General features: G+C 43.0%; 1 protein-coding gene across 1 annotated transcript in view; it reads left to right on the top strand.

The window, feature by feature from the left end:
• Nucleotides 1-24,398, top strand: part of LOC136872192 (uncharacterized) — an 80,120-nt gene that overhangs the window by 34,808 nt on the left and 20,914 nt on the right. Inside the window, exons 3-4 of the mRNA XM_067146030.2 lie at nucleotides 151-636; nucleotides 7,675-7,726. Of these exons, the coding sequence (XP_067002131.2) occupies nucleotides 151-636; nucleotides 7,675-7,726 (538 nt within the window). The remainder of the gene's footprint in view (nucleotides 1-150; nucleotides 637-7,674; nucleotides 7,727-24,398) is intronic.

The following is a 24,398-nucleotide window of genomic DNA, read 5'->3' on the forward strand; positions in this document are numbered from 1 at the left end:
AATGCCCGTGCTTCCCTTGACTGAATCGAAGATAAAAGTCACAGATATTTTTGTGTCTGAATATTCTGAAATATCATTTAAGCTCATCTTTAAGTGCGAAGTGCTAGTCGTTAGACAGTGACTGACTGTGGATCGCTCTTTATTTTCCAGCAAACAGTAACCATCGGCAAGGGCGGCGTAGGAGCTTCGTTCGGCGGGTACCATGCCAGTGCCGGACTGGGCGGCCTGGCTGGAGACGGCGGTGCGCAAGGCGGGCTGTTCGCTCGCGCAGGTCTCCCTGATGGCACGGGGGCGGCAGCTGGGCTAGGTGGAGCGGCATCTGGGGGCGCTGCAGGCGGGGCGTACGCCGGTGCTGGTGTCGCTGGCGGTCCTAAGGCTAGTGCAGGGCTGGGAGGTGTGGCTGGAAGCGCCGGCACCGAGGGCGGGCTTCACGCCGAGGCAGGTGTTCCTGGCGCAGTGGCTGCCGGCGCTGGCGTCGGAGGTGAAACCGGAGTCGTCAAGACAGCAGGTGGCAGCGGCGGTGGCGGGGTGTTCGTCAGCAAGACCAAGACAGTATCTGGAGGAGCAGGAGGCAGTATCGGAGGCACCATTCATGTCGTCCAGAAACCAACGACGTTCTTCGATGATATTTTCAACGTAAGTAGACCTTATTTATTATTGTTAGAGTGCATTATCCTATTAACTGTCAAATATTCTTCATGTACCTTAAAAAGTTTCCCAACTTTCTTAAAACATCCCGAAGCCCGGGAAAAATAACACCAATTTCACACTTCTTCGTTAAACACTAATCTACATTTACAGCGATCGCCCAAGTGGTAGATTCTCTGTAAATTATTTACCTAGCCCTTTCTTAAATTATTAAAAAGAAGTTGAAATTGATCTACTAAATTATTCTAAACCCTTACTCCTCGTCCTAGGAACTAATATTTGCCCCAATTTGTCCTCTTGAATATCTTCATATTGTGATATTTCCTACTTTTAAAACTCCACTCAGAATTATACGTCTACTAATGTCATTCCACTCCATCTCTTCACTAGGAGCTCGGGACATCCCTCTTAGTCGAGCAGCTCGTCTCCTTTCTTCCAAGTCTTCCCAGCCCAAAGTTTGCAAACTTTTCGCAACACTACTCGTTTATCGACAATCACACAGAACAAATCGTGCTGATTTCCTTTGGATGTTTTCCAGTTCTCGAATCAAGTAACTTTTCTTTTCTAGTGTCCGGCTCCATGGCTAAATGGTTAGTGTGCTGCCTTTGGTCACAGCGGTCCCGGGTTCGATTCCCTGCAGGGTCGGGAATTTTAACCATAATTGGTTAATTTCGCTGGCACGGGGGCTGGGTGTATGTGTCGTCTTCATCATCATTTCACCCTCATCACGAAGCGCAGGTCGCCTACGGGAGTCAAATGAAAAGGCCTGCATCTGGCGAGCCGAACTTGTCCTCGGACACTCCCGGCACAAAAAGCCATACGCCATTTCATTTTTTCTTTTCTAGTGCTTCAACGTAGCACTAACACATACATGGTTTCCGGCGACTTAAGGTTGGGAAGGTAGCGCCGTGGCCTTGATTAAGACATAGCCCCAGCATTTGCTTGGTTTTGAAAATGCGAAACCACGGAGAAACGTTTTCAGGGCTGCCCACAGTGGGCTTCGAACGGAGTGTCCCCCGAATGCAAGCTGACAGGTTCGTGACCCAAACCGCGCCACCACTCGGCTGGATAATAAAGTAATCCTGGTGAGGGTCTCGTACATTAGAACCATGCTCTAATTTTGGTCTTAGCAGTGACATGCGCCCTCTCCTTCAATCCCTACTAAACCAAACCAAATCAAACCCCATGGCACAATAGCCCCGAATTGACCACTGCTCAGTCGGAAGGCCTGTGTCGTGTGGTCGACACGACGAATCCTCTCGGCCATTATTCTTGGCTTTCTAGACCGGGGCCGCTATCTCACCGTCAGATAGCTCTTCAATATTGTATTCACATAGGCTGAGTTGAACTCGAACCATGACAGTGCATTCCAGGAATAGTGCATGTAGGGGTGTGTCACTTGTGCACTACGTAAATATTTTCTTAATAGTTTTCTGGTCATCTCAAAAGGGATATATTGTTAATTTATAACCGAATTTACTTTTTCTTTTTGCTATTTGTTTTACGTCGCACCGACACAGATAGGTCTTATGGCGACGATGGGACAGGAAAAGCCTAGGAATGAGAAGGAAGCGGCCGTGGCCTTAATTAAGGTACAGCCCCAGCATTTGCCTGGTGCGAAAATGGGAAACCACGGAAAACCATCTTCAGGGCTGCCGACAGAGGGATTCGAACCCACTATCTTCCGGATGCGAGCTCACAGCTGCGCTAAACGAATTTTTTTTTTTTTTTTTTTTTTTTTGCTAGTTGCTTTACGTCGCACCGACACAGATAGGTCTTATGGCGACGATAGGACAGGGAAGGCCTAGGAGTGGGAAGGAAGCGGCCATGGCCTTAATTAAGGTACAGCCCCAGCATTTGCCTGGTGTGAAAATGGGAAACCACGGAAAACCATTTTCAGGGCTGCCGACAGTGGGGTTCGAACCTACTATCTCCCGAATACTGGATACTGGCCGCAGTTAAGCGACTGCAGCTATCGAGCTCGGTAAACGAATTTCATGGCCATTGGTCGGGGAAAGGGATTGGCCACCTAAAGGGGGTTAAAATACATTGATTGGTCTTATGGGAATATCGTTCCGTGACGGAAAAATGTAGTTGGCTTTAATCGGTGATATCTGGAGAAATGTCACGGTAATATCCTTAAATTATTGTCTGTAAATATACATAGTCCGTTTACTCTCCAGGGTTGGTTTTCCCCCCGGACTCAGGGAGGGATCCCACCTCTACCGCCCCTCAAGGTCGTGAGAGATTTGGTCGGGGATACAATTGGGCAGGAGGACCAGTAGCTCGCGCAGGTGACCTCACCTATGCTTAACAGGGGCCTTGTGGGGAAGGGAAGATTAGAAGGGATAGAAAAGGAAGAGGGAAGGAAGCGGCCGAGGTCTGGGTTTGCGCATCATCCCAGAATTTGCCTGGAGAAGAAGTGGGAAACCATAGAAAACCACTTCGAGGATGTCTGAGGGGAAATCGAACCCCCTCAACTCAGTTGACCTCCCGAGGCTGAGTGGACCCCGTTCCAGTCCTCGTACCACTTTTCAAATTTCGTGGCAGAGCCGGGAATCGAACCCGCGCGGGCCTGCGGGATTGACAGCTAATCACGCTAAGCACTACACCACAGAGGTGGACGTTTGTATATATACAGAGTGGTAATAAGTTATGTTTCGCGTAGGGATGTGGCAGACCCACTGTGCAATGAGAAACCACGGCGTCCGTTTCCCAGCTATTGGCGGGAATACCATACGGTAATTGTTGAGTTGGGAGGAAGTGTCGAAACTCTGCGTCAGGAACGGAGGACTGCGGGTTCGGATGCTTAGATGGCAGCCTCATCACCGGAATCCGAAGCTGTGGGCTGATAACTCACTCTTCTTAAATTCTCCTATCAAAGAAATCAAGATGAAAACTAACCGGAATAAAGGAAAGTAAACGATGTATGGAACATTGCACAGGAGCTGAAAACTGGAATGTTTTTAATGTCGTAAACATATCTTAGCAAGGTAAGGATCCTCATACCATGAAAAATGTAAAATTAAGCAATTTCTTCAATTGTGCCGTAAGTTGAAGGGCTAAAGGGGCCGGAAAGGTTTCAAATTATGAGTCTTGAATAGCTCTATCAAACTAAATTCGTAATTCTCTTTTCGGCCTAAACGCAGTTCTGGGAAAACAGCCTAAAATCGCTTGTTTCTTTACTCGTTTTATTTTTTATTCAAATCCCAGCCAAATTATCTTATTTGCATAATTATTTCTGTAATGTGTTCCTTGGTTCAAAACCCTCAGGCGGTTTTTTTTATTTTTGAAAAAGATCCACGCCGAATGAAGTTACAAGGGCTTAAGTGAAATAATGCAATGACTCACATTAGCGCTCGTAGTGGTAGAAAAAGGCAATCTACTAATCTAAGTGACCGGATAACGATTAAGAAAAGGATTGTAATTTTTAGGAATAAAAAAATATATTCTCATACTGTGGAATTTTTGAGGATGTTGTTATATTATTGGTAGTAAAGTATAATTTCAAGAATTGTGAGGGACTGCAAAAAGACCTAGACAGTGTTGTGAGATGGACAGCAGACAGTGGTATGATTTAAAATGGAAAGTTAGTTTGTAAGTTTCATCGAGAGGAAAAATCCTCTCAGTTTTAATTTGTGTTGGTGGGGTGAAACTTCCTCATTGGGACTACTGTTAGCACTCTTAGACGGTGGTATAAGGAAAGCTCTTCATTGGGCTAACAGGGCTGTTAATTTTTTTTTGCTAGGGGCTTTACGTCGCACCGACACAGATAGGTCTTATGGCGACGATGGGATAGGAAAGGCCTAGGAGTTGGAAGGAAGCGGCCGTGGCCTTAATTAAGGTACAGCCCCAGCATTTGCCTGGTGTGAAAATGGGAAACCACGGAAAACCATCTTCAGGGCTGCCGATAGTGGGATTCGAACCTACTATCTCCCGGATGCAAGCTCACAGCCGCGCGCCTCTACGAGCACGGCCAACTCGCCCGGTAGGGCTGTTAATAAAGTTTACTGATCACTTCCTATGATTATGTTCAAACTCGATGGCTAAATGTTTAACGTGCTGGATTTTGGTCCAAAGGGTCCTGGGATCGGTTCCCGGCTGGCTCGTAGATTTTAACATTCATTGGTTAATTCCGATGGTTCGGGGGCTAGGTGTGTGTGGCGTCATCAGCATCATAGATAGGACTCCATCTTCACAAAAGTACAGGTTGCCTATAAGGCGTCAACACCAAAGATCTGCACGAGGCCTGTCCCAAGGCCACACACTATCATTATTATATGGTGATGAAAGTATTTAGGGATTATACCGTTATAGTAAGAATGTAAAGGAGAGGGCGTGTAAGTCTCTAGTATGACCGCAATTACAGTATAGTTCTAGTGTATGGGAAACTCGTCAGATGAGAATTGGAAAGGGTTCAAGAGAAAGCAGCACGATTTTGTTCTGGGTGATTTCCGACAATGGAGTAGTGTTACAAAAATATTGCAAACTTTGGACTGGGAAGACTTGGGAGTAAGGAGACGAGATATTCAACTAAGCGGGATGTTCCAAACTGTTAGTAGAGAGATGGTATGGAATGACATTAGTAGTTGAATAAGTTTGAGTGGAGTTTTTAAATGTAGGGAAGATCGTAATATGAAGTTAAATTTGGAATTCAAGAGGGAAATGGGGGGGGGGGGGAATATTCATTTATAGGAAGAGGAATTTGGGATTGGAATAATTAATTTACCAAGGGAGATGTTTGATGAATTTCCAAGTTCTTTGTTATCATTTCAGAAACGGCTGGCTAAACAATTCATAGGGAATTTGCCACGTGAATAGATCAGTGATGTTTGAATGATTAATCGATTGATTGATTGATTGATTGATTGATTGATTGATTGATTGATTGATTGATTGATTGATTGATTGATTGATTGATTGATTGATTGATTGATTGATTGATTGAACAATGTTGGAAGGAGGTAAATTATTTGTCGAATACGGAAAGTGGAGATGGATTGGAGATATAATTGAAAAGAGAGAATAGCAACATCCCCACATGAGCCTTCGACTGGGCTTGCCATGAAATACGCAGAGAAGGGAGACGGTAAGAAATGAAATGAAGGTGAGCAACAAGGAAACAGCTCGAATGAGATCAAGGCACTGAGGAAGAACTGAGTTTCTTTTCAAGCTTTCATCAAGGTCTTATGCTTCCCAGGGGAGTGAAAGGACTTCTACTGCTATAATAATACGACTTAGAGTATTTTTAAAACACAGAGACAAAGACACCTTGAATAATCTATGTTCTTCTTACAAGTAACAGTCCACAACTGATGTGTTTTTAAACAATCCAGCGATCACCCCATGCGAAAGTTTGAACAAGCTCTGGACAGCAACGGAAATAAATGATCGGCACTGCCAGCAGGACAGATAAATGCAGATGAGGATAACATTAATGTTGCGAAAGTAATCCAAATAGAATGTCACTGACTATTCGTGGCATGGCTTATAGTACTGGTTGCCGGGCTGTGTGGCTCAGACGGTAGAGAGGTACTGGCATTCAGACCTCAACTTGGCAGGTTCGATCCTGGCTCAGTCCGGTGGTGTTTGAAGGTGCTCAAATACGACAGCCTCGTGTCGGTAGATTTACTGGCACGTAAAAGAACTCCTGCGGGACTAAACTGCGGCTCCTCGGCGTCTCCGAAAACCGTAAAAGTAGTTAGTGGAACGTAAGCCAATAACTTTATTGTTATTATAGTAGTGGTTCATGAGCATATGAACTTCACTTTGTCCCTGCTACACCTGCCAAGCGAAATCGGCGTGCTACTTTCATGGTACAAACTTCCTCTAAGACTTGATTTCCTATTCTAACATTTCCTGCATCGCCTGAGTTCTTTCGACTGCATTCCATTACTTTTGTTTCGTATTTGTTTACTTTCATCTTATATTCCTTCTCCAAGACTGTGTTTATACCATTCACCCATTTCGCTAGGTCTTCAGCAGACTCCGATAAAATAACAATATCATCGGCACATCTAAGAATTTTGATTTCCTTCTTCGCCTGTTCTATATAAACATTGAAATAGAGAGGGTACAAACTGCAGCCTTGTCTCACTCCTTTTTGGTTTACTTCTTCTTATTCATAGTCCTCGTTTCTCATTGAATTTGTACAGATTGGTAGATAATCCCAATCACCTTCAGACTTTTTGACTAGTGGACTTTTTGCTGTTGGACATTTAACAGTGGGTATTCTATCTCTGAATCAGGAAACAAGTCTTATGCACCAGTAGCGTCATAGCTAGCTAGTCCAGTAGGTGTTCAGAGCGAAAGGAATAGAACGGAAGAGGGAAGGTTTTGATTTGGCTATTTATCTCAAAGCAGAGTAGTTGCAGTGTTATGATGGTCATGCCTGGCATGACAACGAGAACAAGAAGAAGAAGAAGGTTAGGTGTATCACACCAGAATTTTCGTATGTGTTATCAAGATCTGCGTTTATTATGAGCGACCATACTTCACAGATTTCGTGATGGGACTTAACGTCTTATCGCATGTAGTACCAACCCAACTTTAGTACATACGAGCATTCAACTTTCTCTTAAGGTTTCAAGAGACATGGAGAGGTGATATGAGAAACTTCATCTGCTTTAACGGACAAACCCTTTGGACAATTTGGCTACGAGCACAAATTAGTAGGACAGTGTTATGATGGTGCAGGCGTAATGTCAGGTCATTTCAATGAACTCCAGAAAAAAATAAGGAGAAAGTTCATCTTGCAGCATTTGTATTCTGTTACGCATTCCACCTAAATATAGCAGCGCAATAGAGTTGCAAGAAATAAAAATAAACAGTGCTGAAAACATGAACAATCACACTCAAAATGCTGATATTCGTCAATATTTTAAAAATAAGCACGAATGGTTGGTCAATATACAAAAATACAGACATATCCTGCCAAAGTTTGGTAACCATACCCAGTAGTCAGTTGGAGAACCTGTTTTCTTATAATTTTAGCGAAGTCTTACACCATGTATTGTGTTGTTTCAGATCCCAACATCAGTGCTGAAGGCCGTGAATCAATATCTCAACAACAAGGCAGGCAAGTAGTCCAGCATCTTAAACATCGCTTCGTCCCTCATGGCTTGCTGCTTCTGCTACATTCAATTGTATATAATTTTGTATATTTCTGCTGCTGATAAAATTAAACTCTTCTCTATTTTATGCTTGGTGATTTTCTTCTGCTGTATCTTTTTGCTTTGCACTTTTGTTCTTGTTGCTTGTTACCTTGTTAAGCCTTCCTTCTAATTTCTGGCAGTGATATTTCTCCTACATAATTCAGAGCTGAATTTGTTGCAGTGGCTAAAAGTATTATTTTTTATTTTGCGGTTTTTACGTTGATCTCCTTAAAGGTCCCAATATGAGCACCAGTAGGAAAATGTATTGATACTTATGACATGTTCTGTGCAAATTTTATTTGAAAGGTGTTATGGTCTCTGTTTGATCATTTATAACGACATACAGTGCAAGAAATTCATTCTATAACATTAAATAGGATTTTCCGTTCTTAAGTAACTCCGAAAAGGGAACGAAATTGTCATATTTTCTTTTATTTCGTATCAAGAAACTAACACATCTCCCCTTTCCGGTGGTATAATACCTGCCGTTATCTACTCTGTAAATACTTATAAAAACTGCCTTAAATAAAACCTGTACGAGATTGGGCCGTTGGGAGAATATTGTCGAAATGCCACTGATTTCCGGAAACTTACGTTTTGATAATGTATGTGCACGCTTTTTCTGTTATGGTGTAAACATTTGTCTTGGATCCCGAAAGGCACTTTTGTGGAATAATCTTGAATAATGGTAAAGTAAACTCGTGTCCTCACCCTGAGGTGGTGCAGCTCTTTTCAGCCCCCCCCCCCAGTGGAGGTGAGCTGCATGTACCATTTCAAACACATACCAGCCCTCATGCCAGTTTTAAATTTCTGGAAGTACCAGGAATCGAACTCGGGCCCTCGAGTACGGCAGCTAATAACACTAACCGTTACGCTACGGAGGTGGGCCGATGTGAAGTGCTCAAAAGAATATGGCTAAATGCTGGATGTAACATGGTACGGTAACTAAAAGGGATGAACGAGGAACTTGTTAGGGCAATTAGGAGCATGGACATTTTGGATAAAAGGAGGATAACATTACAAAGAAAAACTATAGGAGTTCGCAGAAGATGAAAATAATACATCATAATTATGTAAGTAGAGTGTACTAAAATGTAATCTCAAACTTTGTAGCCTGATTCCCGAAAACGTACATATTTTTGTATGGTGTGTACTTTTTCTCATAATCTTTTCTTTCCTTTCTTAATCTGTTTACCCTCCAGGGTTGGTTTTTCCCTCGGAATCAGCGAGGGATTACACCTCTACCGCCTCAAGGGCAGTGTCCTGGAGCGTGAGACATTTGATCGGGGGATACAACTGGGGAGGAAGACCTGTACCTCGCCCAGCCAGCATCACCTGCTATGCTGAACAGGAACCATAGTGGGGGGTGGGAAGATTGGAAGGGCTGGACAAGGAAGAGGGGAGGAAGTGTCCGCGGCCTTAAGTTAGGTACCATCCCGGCATTTGCCTGAAGGAGAAGTGGGAAACCATGGAAAACCACTTCCAGGAGGGCTGAGGTGGGAATCGAACCCACCTCTACTCAGTTGACCTCCCGAGGCTGAGTGTACCCGGTTCCAGCCCTCGTACCACTTTTTAAATTTCGTGGCAGAGCCGGGAATCGAACCCGGACCTCCGGGGGTGGCAGCTAATCACACTAACCACTACACCACAGAGGTGGACTTTCTCATAATCTACTCAGTGGATTTGTTTCATATTTTATGGTGTATTTACCGACAACCTATGCTTGCTACAACAGGGCTATTTTAAAAAGAAACCAATATTATTGAAATTAGATGACGAAAAGTGTCAGAAAACTGAGGCAAAATTTGTCATAAAAGAAAAAATGGTGTCAAATTTCCCTTTGGAAAAATTAAAAGATCAAAAGTATGTCTCTCGGTCATGGCCATCCATCAACGGCTGCTAATTTCAGATGACCGCCAGCCATAAGACATAGCCTGCACGGTTGCTAGGTAACACTTCCGTCATACATTTTGTTGCAAGATACTGTTGCAAAGCCTACAAGTACAACTGGGCAACGATCCTCTACTATCACAAAACACCGGGCGAGTTGGCCGTGCGGTTAGGGGCGCGCAGCTGTGAACTTGCATCCGGGAGATAGTGGGTTCGAATCCCACTGTCGACAGCCCTGAAAATGGTTGTCCGTGGTTTCCCATTTTCACACCAGGAAAATGCTGGGGTTGTGCGTTAATTAAGGCCACGGCCGCTTCCTTACCACTCCTAGGTCTTTCCTATCCCATCGTCACCATAAGACCTATCTGTCGGACTGAACCGGGGTCGAACCCGACAACTTGAGCTCAGAAGTCCAGTGCTCTACCGGCTGAGCTATTGAGTCCGGCTGTTTGAAACACTTCTGAATAGTAAAATAATTTTAAAAAGGAAAAATGAAAGGGATCCGACAATTCGAAAAATGAAGTTATTGGCCAAAGACAGAGAAGAGCCGTGAAGGGCGTGAAAATGAAAGACTCCCTCGGCCTCGATATCTAATACTGTCCAGGTCGGAAAAGAACAAGACCATTAATGCCCGCCTGCTAATCATGATCGTTAAGACGTCAAGTCTATAACGTATGACCCCGTGCTTAGTCGGTTCGACTCCCCACTACCGTCAACGAAGTTGATGGATTCAAAAATACAAATTTAAATTAACCTCAGTTAGGGTTGGTTCTGTTAAAAAGCTGACGTGGTATAAAATGTTCAGATTTATTATTATGATGTTATTTGTTCTACGTCCCACAAACCACCTTTATTTTCTCAGACGCCGAGACGCAGGAATTTTGTCCCGCAGGACTTCTTTTATGCGCCGATAAATCTACCGAAATGATGCCGACGTATTTGAGTACCTTCAATTACAATCGGACTGAGCTGGGTTGGAACCCGCCAACTTGAGCTCAGAAGTCCAGTGCTCTACCGCCTGAGCTACTTAGCCCGGCTGTTTGAAACAGTTCTGAATAAAGTTCCTTGTTATCAAAATGTAAGAAAGGAACACTTTCAAACCTCCTTTTACCCCTTCTCCCACTCCTTTCTTCCTTTGAAAATTGCAGTATCTGTCCGGCACTCTAACTGAATGCTCAGCGTACTGGAATTCGGTTCAGAGGGTCATTGGCTCGATTTTAATCAGGTCCGGTTAATTCTTCTAGTTCTTTACATGAGTGGCAGTGCTCGTATTTACGGTTTGATACCGTAGTTAGCTGGTTCGAGTCCGTAGGTGGAAAAAGATTTTCACCATTAGAATGTTGACCGGCAGGATAGGAGAGGTGGTGGTATACAATTTCGAATCACTAGAGTGTTATAAAATTATAACCTGCTGTTTTCACGTGATAATCCAACAAAGAAATCACACATACACACATACGTATATACGACCTGGAAAAAGTCGAAAGAGTATCCTCCAGAAAATTTATGGGCCAAGAATGCTCCCGGATGGAAGCTACCGACTGAAAGCGAATTATGAACAGTACCAACAGTTGGAAGCGGCTAACACTAGCGTGCGACGAAGGCGGCTGAATTTTTACGGACACCTTCTGAGAATGGACATCGGCAGGCTGGCTACAGGACTGAAGTTAAAAAAAAAAAAAAAAAAAAAAACTTTGCTTCCGCTGGGATTTCTGATACTGATGTCTCAGACCGCCCCAAATTCGGTAAAATGGTAAACTTGTGGTCTCTTCTACTAAACGTTGTTAAATCTCGCAAATATCTTTCAAAAGAAAAGAAGGAAAAACTAATAGCAGGTCTCCAGAAGTAATTATTGGTAACGAAAGCGAGCATCCAAAAAGAACTAGACATAAGCGCTCTTTAGTGGGCTTAAATCACTAATGAACATGCATACGTAATGGGTTCAATACGTACAGAGAGACAGGAATTAAACGTGTAGCTTCTAACCTCTTTCAATTACCGGGTATTTTATTAACCAAAATGATCATTTTCATAATGCATAAAACGTAAATTATCATGGATATGTTTGTGAGCTGGGTAGTCTATCTGCAATTAGCGTTATCAGTTTCCCGACAACCATGGCAACCAGTGTCGGTACTAGTTCAGTAGCGCCATCTGCTCATTGTGTGCTTTCTTCCTGTAACTAAGAACTTAAGAAGTGGTGGTGTTCATGATTATTGTTTTAAGAGGAAGTACAACTAGGCAACCATTCTCTATATAACACTAATCAGAGAGAAAAGTGCAAGGGGTCCACACTTCAAAAAATTAAGACATCGGTCAGAGAAAGACAAGGGCCGCAAAGGGCGTAGAAATGAAAGACACCCTAGGCCTCATAAACTTAATACCGTCGGGGTTGGAAAAGAACAAGAGTTGACCAAGGGAGGTGGCGTGGGATAGATGAAAATGAAGAGTCTCGCACAAGTAAGTGGAAGCAATGTCAGGACTCAGTTAAGGGCCCCGTGGTTGCCAACCGATGCTCCCAAGTTAAGAGCCTCTGGAGCCCCTTTGACTCACCTCTTACTACAGGCAGGGGTAACCATGGGTGTATTCTACCTCCCCCACCCATAGGGGTATAAGAACTTGAGAAAATGTATCGAGTGAACCCCGTTCTACTTCTTAGTACTGAATTAAACCCCTTGAACTGACCGGAAAACGAACCAAGAGCTTTAGAATAAGAGACAGGCACGCTACCTCTATATCACAGGGCTGGCTAATAACAAAAATAATATCAATAATAATGATTAGTATTATATTTACGAGGTCTAGAATGTCTTTCAGGGGCTGCCTGGCCGAGGCGGTAAAGGCGTGCTCGGTTCGCCCGGAAGGACGTGGGTTCGAATCCCCGTCAGGAAGTCGTAAAATTTAAGAAACGAGATTTCCATTTCTGGAGGTGCATATGGCTCTGAGGTTCACTCAGGTGGTGGTGATTATTGTTTTAAGAGGAAGTACAACTAGGCAACCATCCTCTATATAACACTAATCAGAGGGAAAAATGGAAGGGATCCGACACTTCGAAAAATGAAGGTATCGGCCAAAGGAAGACAAGGGCCACGAAGGGCATGAAGATGAAAGACTCCCTAGCCCTCGCAAACCTAATAGCGTCGGGGTCGGAAAAGAACAAGAGTTGACCAAGGGAGTGAGGTTCACTCAGCCTACACCATAAATGAGTACCAGGTTAATTCCTGGGGGCAAAGGCGGCCGGGCGTAGAGTTAACCACTCTACCCCATCACGTGCCGCGGTTAACAATGGTAGAAGCCTTTACCTTCCACTCCTCCAAGGGCCTTCATGGCCTGTACGGAGGTGTCTTTGTCTTTAGAATGTCTTTCACTTTCTCACAATTCATGAGGCGTACGATTCTTTTGTGGATACTCTCATTTTTCTTTCGATTTATCGGAACTCTTTATCTCCCCTGCATGTCGTAAAAGGCTACTAAGAGGGAACAATCAAAGAATCTATACTCGCTCTCTCGTTTTCTAAGCTCACAAACATCTCCATGATTCTATGGTTTTCCGTGTAGCGAGAAAAAAATGATGAGTGCGATTTTTAAATTTATTTATAGAGTTTGTGTTTGTTTAATATTGAGCCCGAAGGCTCGTTGGATCCTCAACAGCTCCACCATTAGCTGTCATAGATGGTCTAGACTTCGCTGAAGAGTCGTTCAAGGGAAATGGGGAGTGAGGTAGTCCCCGTCACAGAGCCAGAAGTTGCTGTTACGTATCAGTCTGCCAAGCTCATTGAAATGCACGCACCCAGTGTTGCCAACTCACGAGCACAAAAAATTACTAAACTGTCTCAAAAATGCAGCTGAAATTGGCTAAAATTACAGACTGAAATAGCTTAAAAAGGCTAGATGAACTGTCCTAAGTATTGAAAAATATGATCTCCTAATTTAACGCCTTTAAAAAAAATTTGGCTTTTGGTCCCATCAACCATACAGACAGCAAACCATTAAAAATTCACAAGTCACTCAGTAATATATATGACAGACACAGGAAAGAAATTACGTAAATGGCAAACAGTAAATATCACCTGAAACAGTCTTTTTAACACCACAAACTCCCTGGATGTTCTAACGTGCACAGTTCATGATTTGCACTTTTATTTCCTAAACATGACTAAAATCAATACAAATGTCTGATTAAATGAGACAAAAAAGGCAGAAATATATTTAAAACATTATTTTTGAGAAATAGGGATAAAATCGCATGTACTCTGACAGGAGAAAGACGAACTGGCACGCTGGTTGAAGACCATCCCTTTCACACTACACACTCCTTGGATTTTCTGACATTCACAATTCATGCTTTGCACTTTTTTGACGTGACGAAAATCAGTACAAATTTTTTATTAAGTAAGAAAGGTAAAAAAAAGAGAGGAAGACACAAATTATATATTTAGATCATTATTTTTTTGAAATTCGGCTAAAATACCATATACTCTCTGCTTGACAGGAGAAAGAAGAACTGGCACACTGGTTGGAAATGGAGTTCCAATATTACATTTAACGTCTTGAAGAACACTACTAGATGTATCAAAAGATACGTAGCAGTATTATAAGCATCCCTAAAAAGAGTTTGCTGCTGTTGGGAGTTAGTGTGAATGTGGTTCTTCTCGGACCAAAATTTACAAGCAGAAAGCCATCTAATTTCTACTATTTGTGTCATTCTGTTTCTTGATTTTGATTTTACAATATTAACTTGACCAAAGACACGTTCTATGTCAGCATCTGAATATAGTAGTCTTAATATTGGATCGATGCATAAGTTAGTGCAGTATTCTTTTGGGTTGTCAACAATGCGGCGTGAAGGGATTGCTTACCGTTATTTCGTTTATCTAGCTGAGTTTGGAGTTGGTGTGTTGTGAAATACAGGTTTTCTTGATTGTGAACGTATTATTTGTGTATATTTCAGACAAACGGATATGGAATTTCAAGTTGAGAACAGTGAGCATTTCCGACACATACTCTTTGAGTTTAACCGAGGATCCAGTTCAGCAGGAGCTGTGAGAACAATTTGTGAAGTGTACGGGAATGAAGCAATTGCTGAAAGAACAGCACGAAAATGGTTTTCCCGCTTTCGAGCAGGACGGTTTGACTTGTCTGATGATCCACGTTCTGGAGGACCAGATTTTGACGAACACTTGAATGAGCTGCTTCATGAGAATCCTCGTTAAACAACGTGGGAAATGACGCAAGTTTTTGAAAGTGATCAGTCAGCTATTGTACACCATTTGCATTCGATGGGTAAGGTACAGAAATTGGGTATAAGGGTACCACATTTGCTAAGTGACAGTAGCAAAAATCAACTAGTAAACATCTATTCGTCATTGCTTGCCCAGCACCAGTTGGCTTGTGATAGATACAAAGCATTCCTTTCGTCACAGGTGACGAGAAATGGTGCCTGTATGTCAATATAAGAAGAGAAAAGAGTGGCTCAGCCCATCAAAAAATCAACTCCCCGTGCCAAGGATAGTGTCCATCCACAGAAAATCATGTTGTGTGTTTGGTGGAACAAAGATAGCATTCTTCACCATGAACTTCTTCCTAGAAACTTAACGATTACCTTTACTGTGTATAGTGACCAGCTAAGACAGCTTGCCGTTGCTATTGACAACAAAAGACAAAGACAACAACCAGCCTTATTGCTCCATGATAACGCTCGACCGCATACAGCGTAATTGACCAAAGGTGTGATTGCTGAACTTGGCTGGGAACCTATTCCTCACCTCCGTATTGCCCTGCCCTTGCCCCCTCAGATTTCCATTTCTTCTCTGTCCTTCTAACCACATTCAGGGGCAAGAGTTTCCTGACGAAACTCCTCTTGAACAATAGCTAACAGATTTCTTCCTGTTTCTACAGGCGAGGCATTCAACTGCTACCTGAACGTTGGCAGAAGTTCTTAGAGAGTGGAGGTGAATATATCATTGAGTGATTGTGATTGTGAGTTACAGTGCGTGACAGTGACAGTAAAATAAAATACAAAATATAAGAACTGCACGAATTTATACATCGACCCAATATATGTCAAGAATACAAGTTCTTGATAGGGTCTATCTCGACACAAAAATCTATTGTAACTTATTAAAATATTTTCCTATTTCGTGTAAGAAATGTTTTTCCACTGGGTTACCAATGTCTATGTTATAAGATAAGTAAGGCGAGGATTTCGTCATAAATGCTTATTTTTATCCTCAACCCCAAATTGTAGGCTCGTAAGTCTAAAATCTGTTTCAGTCGATTAATGAAGGAAATACACGGGTTTTATAGTGCCAATACATGCCTATTTCGTGCATTAATGCCTATTTTGAAGTTATTTGCATGTTAAGTGCCTAAAACAACAAATATTTTTTAAATCGTATTTCAAGTGCGGCCAGTATCCAGTATTCGGGAGATAGTAGGTACGAACCCCACTGTCGGCAGCCCTGAAAATGGTTTTCCGTGGTTTCCCATTTTCACACCAGGCAAATGCTGGGGCTGTACCTTAATTAAGGCCACGGCCGCTTCCTTCCTACTCCTAGCCTTTCCCTGTCCCATCGTCGCCATAAGACCTGTCTGTGTCGGTGCGACGTTAAGCAACTAGCAAAAAAAATAAAAATAAAAAAAATCGTATTTCTCCACCCATCTCTACTTTGTTAGTTGTCTGTACAAGATCGCTGCTGAAAGCTGGCATTCCTTGCAGGCAGCTACTGAAGACAGGCACTTAAATGTGATTAAAGGACAACAGCGGTCTTTCTGTCCTTAGATTCTGCTTGGAGTGAGCTGGCCTTGAATCTGAACCCTGCACTGGCCAACCCCAAGATTTTCTGCGGTCTCGCGTAGATTTGTTCCAAGTCTGTACAGCTACCTTCCAAAATGAAGCATCTGGAAGAGAGAAATTACCTCTTGTAAAGGCTGTAGGGATTGTTTGTGAGGTGGAGGTGACCATTCCTAATTTTAATGGAGCGATAGAAGATGAGATCAGTGCCAAATTTCACAGTATAATGCAGAGGAGTCAGGAAGGATGCTTTGGCCATTGCCGCTGTTTTTGAAGGGAAAGACGTAGCACCACCACCAGGTTTCACCCCAGCAGAGCTAGTTGCTCTTATGTACTGTCTTCTGACCTCTTGTGAACTGGAAAGGTCATTTCCTCAATTTGAAAAATACATTACCTGACACAAGCAAAGTTTTCTCCTTCTTTCTTCTTTCTTAATCTGTTTACCCTCCAGGGCAGTGTCCTGGAGACTGAGACATTGGGTAGGGGATAAAACTGGGGTGGATGACCAGTACCTCGCCCAGGCGGCCTCAACTGCTATGCTGAACATTCGCTTTGGTGGGGGATGGGAAGATTGGAAGGGCAAGACAAGGAAGAGGGAAGGAAGCGACCGTGGCCTTAAGTTGGGTACCATCCCGGCATTTGCCTGAAGGAGAAGTGGGAAACCACGGAAAACTGCTTCCAGGAATCGAACCCACCTCCACTCAGTTGACCTCCCGAGGCTGAGTGAACCCCGTTCCAGCCCTCGTACCACTTTTCAAATTTCGTGGCAGAGCCGGGAATCGAACCTGGGCCTCCCGGGGTGGCGGGTAATCACACAACCACTACACCACAGAGGCGTACATTATTATTATTATTATTATTATTATTATTATTATTATTATTATTATTATTATTATTATTATTATTATTATTATTATTACCTTTTCCTGATTTTGGTGATCACTTGTTCCTTGGTGGTAAATCTTTAGCTGAGAATGCTGAGTAATTTTAAATGCTAGCGAGTCGGTATATCTGAGTTGGTTTTCAGTGTCTGTTTTTGCCTTTTTAGTGCCTATTTTGTGTATTTTTAGTGCCTATAAGACCACGCCCTAATTATCTGAAATGGCACAATACAGAAACAAAGCTGTGCAAGGATCTTGTAACTTTTCTTTGAGTTGAGCAAACACTCCGTCACCATCATACCATTAGCACTATCTGTCCCTCTAGACCAAGTACTGTAAGCTGTTAGAGTTCAAATTCCTTTCAGAGATCAGATCTACTGTGCACTTCGCTATACTATCAGAACCCCACCCCCTCCCCATATTCAAGTTCCACAATGGCGAGGAATGTGAATACTACTTTACTGAGACTGCGACTGAAATAACGCATACTTACGGCCAAAAGTTCTACAACAGATATGACTTGTCTATTATCAGCCTATATTTCACCGGGCGAGCTGGCCGTTCGGTTAAGGGCGCGCAGCAGTGAGCTTGCATCCGGGAGATAGTGGATTCGAGCCCCACAGTCGACAGCCCTGAATATGGTTTTTCGTGGTTTTTCATTTTTACACTATGCAAATGCTGGGGGGTGGGGAGGTTGTACCTTAATTAAGGCTACGGCGGTTTCCTTTCCATTCCTAGGACTTTCCTCTCCCATCGTCGTAACATAAAGCCAATTCTAAAAAGAAAAGACTGTATTTCTCTTGTACTGTGCTTGTCTATTGTTCGCTGACATAGACAGGTAAAGGGATCGGCCAATTTATGGTTATCGCGTTAGACATATCAAACAACTTTGATTTTATTTCACAAATACAATATTAAAAATCCATGAATCGTAAAGAAATGTATTAACATGGGAGAAAACCAAAATTGCTCACTTAACGGCAATTTATAGCTAAAAATGTGGCTAATACCTCGAATCAAAATGTTGTAGCAAATGACTTTTCAAAATACCTAAACTACCTATCAAATGGATAAATTGGCAACACTGCACGCACGAGCCGACCCTATGAACGACATTCGCACATCATTCATAACAGGGGCTGGCTGCGTAAGGAATGGCACTACTAGCGTCGCTCATACCTCAGTCACTTTTATATTGTTTTTTATTTCTGTTTACGTGTTTTTTTAATTTGTTTCACGTCGCACCGACACAGATAGGTCTTATGGCGACGATGGGACAGGAAGCAGCCGTGGCCTTAATGAAGGCACGGTTCCAGAATGACCCTGTTGTGAAAATGGAAAACCACAGAAAAACCATCCTCAGGGCTGCCGATACTGGGGCTCGAACCCACTATCTTCCGGATGCAAGCTCACAGCTGCGCTTCCCTAACCGCACGGCCAACTCGCCCGGCCCTTTACAAGTGGCCTTAATGAAAGTACAGCTCCAGAATTACGCTGGTGTGAAAATGGGAAACCACGGAAAACCATCCTCAGGGGTACCGACAGTGGGGTTCGAACCCACTATCTCCCGGGTGCGAGCTCACAGCTGCGCGCTCCTAACCGCACGGTCAACTCGCGGGGTGGAAAGGAAGCGGCCGTGGCCTTAATTAAGGTACAGCCCCAGCATTTGCCTGGTGCGTGAATGGGAAACCACGGAAAACTATCGTCAGGGCTGCCGGCACTGGGGCTCGAACCCACTATCTGCCGGATGCAAGCTCACAGCTGCGCTTCCCTAACCGCACGACCAACTCGCCCGGCCGCTTACAAGTTGTTTTAAGTAGCACCCACACAGCTAGGTCTGATGACGACGATGGGATAGGAAAGGGCTAGGAGTGGGAAGGAAGTGGCCGTGGTCTTAATTGAGGTATAGCTCCAGAATCACCCTTATGTGAAAATGGGAAACCACAGAAAACCATCTTCAGGGCTGCCGACAGTGGGGTTCGAACCCACTATCTCCCGGATGTGAGCTCACAGCTGCGCGCCCCTAACCGCACGGCCAACTCACCCGGTTCAAATTTATCTAACCCATACCAGTAGGTACAGTGCACTTAGTCTCCCAGAGAAGGCAATACAGAGCTTAAGAAATAACACAACTATAATGTTATGTTATAAGTAACCAACGCATTCTGATCACAGGAAACAGCAGCTGTGTTGTTTGGAAACGACACGTCAAGCTCTGAGTAATGCAGTGACACTCAGTGAGCTATTTCCGTATTTATGAATGTGTCTATCGAGTCCAGAGTCCAGCATTGGTACGTACTGTGGCTTCACCCACACTTAATCATCCGGAACTCGCCATCTTATCTTATAAACCTTATGCAAATGAAAACCTACAACCTGTTATCCAGTCATTGACCGGCTCAGGAATGGAAAGAATGAAGCCGCCATCTTGCGGCGAGGATAGGAATTGTGCCGGGTGCCGAGGCCTGTCGCACTCTTCGGGGGCAATGATTAATGACTGACAGATGAAATTAGATGGTAGTGGAGAGTGTTGCTGGAATGAAAGATCACAAGGAAAACCGGAGTACCCGGAGGAAAACCTGTCCCGCCTCCGCTTTGTCCAGCACAAATCTCACATGGAGTGACGGGGATTTGAATCAAGGAACCCAGCGGTGAGAGGCCGACGCGCTGCCACCTGAGCCACGGAGGCTACATCTTATAAACCTTATATGTACCTATAAATGCAGTTAAAATCAATTTTCGGAATCGGTCCCTGAAAAGCAAATATGACATACTTATAGACCGATCATTGCTACCGACTTGAGGAATTATATATTTTTAAATTCTTAGTAAGAATGTACATATATTGTCCACCTGTTCAATGCAGTAAAATATTAACTCTTAAATTAAATGATCTGTCTAAACTTTATGTCTAAAGGATATGTTTCGACCTACAGTATGTTACGGTGTTCTTCAGTTTGATATACAAGAAATAAGACATGCGTATATAACAGTGGCATGTGAGAATAAAACTAATAAGTGAGAATTTTACAATCTATGTAAATAAAATCGTAACGACCGTGTGAAATTTTCGTAACGTTTTCCGTTTCAGGTGTTTAGTGACCATCTGCATATTTTTTTGCTTTGGTGTTTGCTTTTCTGTTTGTTGGTTTTATCTGTTTGTCTGAGGTATTATAACTGGTAAACTACTGGATATATTTCTACCAAAATTCATATTTAGAATACACCTATCCTTGGGTAGGTTTTAGGGCCAATATTATTTCTAAATCCTTGAATGGACTGAGGATTTATAGGAAGATCGGAACAGTGATTTTATCTTCCCACAAAATATACATGACCAACCTGAATGGAAATCAACCAGCCTTAACGGAAATCAATTTCTAAAACTTTTTTCTCTCATGTGCCCCCTTTTCGATATGAAGATTAATAAGGGAGATTCATTACGGGGAGTTTTGTAGTCTAAGTCATGTCTCTTCAAGATGGGTTAAGGGGAAGAACTACAGAGCCATTTTACTCTTTTCGGTAGAATAGATAACAAGAGAGGTTATCGTCAACAATTGGTTTCATGATTCCTCAGCCCCATCGCCGCTCCAAGTTTCAGATAAACAATAATATGTAATCGAGAAATAGGGAAAATTTCGCACAACTTCGGACCAGAAAGTGTACCGTTCAGTAAACTCTTTGATCGTCCTCATTCTGTCTCGATTTGGTTCAGCTTTATCATACTTCAAGTTACTTTCACATGCTTTCGTAGAAAAATGTCAGTTTAACATGCCCTATGATACGTTTGATTACAGGCACGTGATTTCACTTAAATTCATGAAGGAGCCGTATAATCCATTACCACTTCCCGCGCAAAGAACGGGTACAATTGCTAGTATACTATAACAACTCAGTTTTGTGAGGGAAAAGGTTTATAGTATTCATCATTTTCCAGTCTTGCAGTGATTAAAATTAGTACTAATTTAACTAGTCCACAGTTGAATAAAAAGTGTTTGGCTGGAGGAGTATCGTTGAAATCAGCTAGACTATTTACAATGGAAATGTCAGATATTAGCCTATTTGTCGTCAATGTCGGAACAGAGCGTGAAATTTAAGCTCCGTTTTCCGTCAATGAAGAATAAAATGTTGAGCAGGTACTCTCTCTCTCCTCTGGCCCCGTACGTAAATTCTTCAGGTCGGGTTGATGTTGACCTCAGCACTTCAACGATACTGACACATCAGGCCTTGAAGAGTTCGTTCGTTCGTTCCCTCCAGGGTCGATTTTTCCCTCGGACTCAGCGAGGGATCCCACCTCTACCGCCTCAAGGGCAGTGACCTGGAGATTCAGGCTTTGGGTCGGGGATACAACTGGGGAGAATGACCACTACCTCGCCCAGGCGGCCTCACCTGCTATGATGAACAGGGGCCTCCTTGAAGAGTTAAAAGAAGCATTTTTGAGGATGTCGCAGTTATTGAAGTTAGCCCCGCTTGAGCTAGCGTTACCGTGGGTACGATACGGCTCCATGGCAAAGTGGTTAGCGTGCTGGCGTTTAACCACAGGAGTCTCAGGGTTCGATTCCCTGCAGGGTCGAGAATTTTAACAATAATTGGTTAATTCTCCTGGCACGGGGACTAGGTGTATGTGCCGTCTTCATCATCAAGACGCGCAGGTCACCTACGGGTGTCAAATCATAAGACCTGCACCTACCTCTCCGGAGGCCACACAGCATTTCCTTATACCGTGGTTACGGCTGGCCACTCCTTGATCTGTTTCGAAGAGCGGAGAACTATTGAACCCTTTGGTCCCAAAGGTCATGGGTTCACTATTAATGTTGAAAACATTTCTTAGCAGACAAAGTAGGGCTTCTCATACTATGAAAAACGTAAAATTAAGGAATTTCCTCAAATGTGCCGAAAGTTGAAGGACAAAAAGGGCCCGAAAAGCTTTCAAATTGTGAGTCTTGTCAAACTAAAAAGAGAAATTTCGAAAATCACTTCCGGCCTAAATGCAGTTCCGGGAAAACAGCCTAAAGTCGCCTGTTTCTTTACTTGTTTTCTTTTTTATTCAAATCCTAGCCGAATTAACTTATTTACACGCTTCTAATGTGTTCCTTGCTTCAATACCATCAGGCATTTTTTGATTTTTTTGAAAAAGGCAAACTACTAATTTAATCGACCAGATAACGATGATTAAGAAAAGGATTGCAATTTTTAGGAATAAAAAAAATATTCTCATACTTTATTATATTTACCTAAAATTCTTAGATCATATTCCTAGGATGCTTTCAACATTGAGTTGCTTGCCTCAAGGGCTAGAACTGTGGATTTTTTGGAAATATCTCGGAAGGGGTTGATTTTAGGGCATTAAAATATTGTTTCCGGGGTCGCTACGGGACTTGCCGGGTAATGTTTCTCGCAGTTAGGGACGTAAAATGAGCTGTGTCCAGTCGTTCTATTTCAGAGGACGCCACCTGAGCGACTGCCTTAAATGCAGATCAGTGGTGATTGATTTGTTTGTTTGTTTGTTGGTTGGTTGGTTGATTTTGTGCCCAGATACGCTTGGTATACATTTTGGCACTGATCAGGAGGCCTGTACTTTTATCTAACGAACAAAGGAACAAACTTTAGACTACTTCCGACTTTCTAGATTTATAGATGAAGACCAAACATTACCAGTTAATGCAAGTAGCAATAAAGCGGATTCACTTACTGTATTTGACTTCATCTATATGAACCTTACGATGCAATACTATTGTCGGGATTGGCTTCTTGGATTAACGGGTAGCGTAAAGTTTTCGATTCAGAAGGCCAAGTTCGATTCCCGGACAGACCGGGGATTTTAACTGCGTATAGTTAATTCCTATGACTTGGGGACTGGGTGATAAGAGTATCGTTAAGGTGTATGGAACCCTCATTAGGATTACTTTATTCGGGAAATGGGAAAGATCCTAAGAAAACCAGCACGATTTGTTCTGGGTGATTTCTGACAAAAGAGTAGTATTAAGAAAATGTTGCAAACTTTGGGCTGGGAAGACTTGGGACTAAGCAGCATGTTCCGATCTGTCAGTGGAGAGTAGGTGAGGAATGACTTTGTTTTTTACAATTTACTCTACGTCGCACCGACACAGATATGTCTTATGGCGACGATGGGATAGGAAAGGCCTAGGAGTGGGAAAGAAGCGGCCGTGGCCTTAATTAAGGTTCTTCTAGCAGAGCTGTGGTCGCCAACGCACGCTCCGAAATTCAGAATCCCTTGTCTCTATTTCAGTCGACGCTATTGGGTTTGCGAGGCCTAGGGAGTCTTTCATTTTCATCCCCTTGTGTACACTGCCTTGGAGTACTGTGTGTCTGTTACCGTGGACTGGAGTCTGTGTTTGAAACAGTAGAATGGTGCAATTACATTGTTATGAGGAGTAGTGTAGTGCTGGCTAGCATTGTTAAGCTGTTGCTGTTTAGTTTTTAGTGTTAAGTAGTTCACTGTGTGGAGTATCCATGTGAATTGTCTGTGTTGATTGTGTGAGGGTCGGAATGTCTCTAGATGTGAGCCAGGGAACAGTTGTCGTGTGTTGTCGTGGTCAGAACCCCTATGTTCTTATCTGTAGAGCCCGGATTTTTTGGCAGTAATAGGTTAGAAGTATCGTCTACCCTACACAATTGTTGTGTTATGAGTCTTGCATAAACTTTAGGGGTACGGACCAACAGAAACCCCAGTATTTATGTTACTTTTGCTACATAGCAGAAGAACGGGCTAGGCAACACTTCCTAATAACTAAATTAGTCTGCATTCTAACCAATTACTGCCTAAATATACGGAGTCTACTTACCTCTGCATGCAGCTGCTGTGTGGGGCGACTGGACTTGCGAGACGAAGTGAAAGTAAGGTTGGGTGTCAATCACGTTCACCGCCTTCCAGGTAATACCAGCGAGCCGGACTACCTGCTATGAGGAGGACAGAGACTTCGTAAATAAACAGAAATTAGAGAATAGTGGTCATTCATAGTTGAACATAATTGTATGCGTGTGTACAAATTTGGTTTTATTTGGAACCATG

The sequence above is a fragment of the Anabrus simplex genome, chromosome 1, assembly GCF_040414725.1.
Source record: "Anabrus simplex isolate iqAnaSimp1 chromosome 1, ASM4041472v1, whole genome shotgun sequence".
Classification (NCBI taxonomy): Eukaryota; Metazoa; Arthropoda; class Insecta; order Orthoptera; family Tettigoniidae; genus Anabrus; species Anabrus simplex.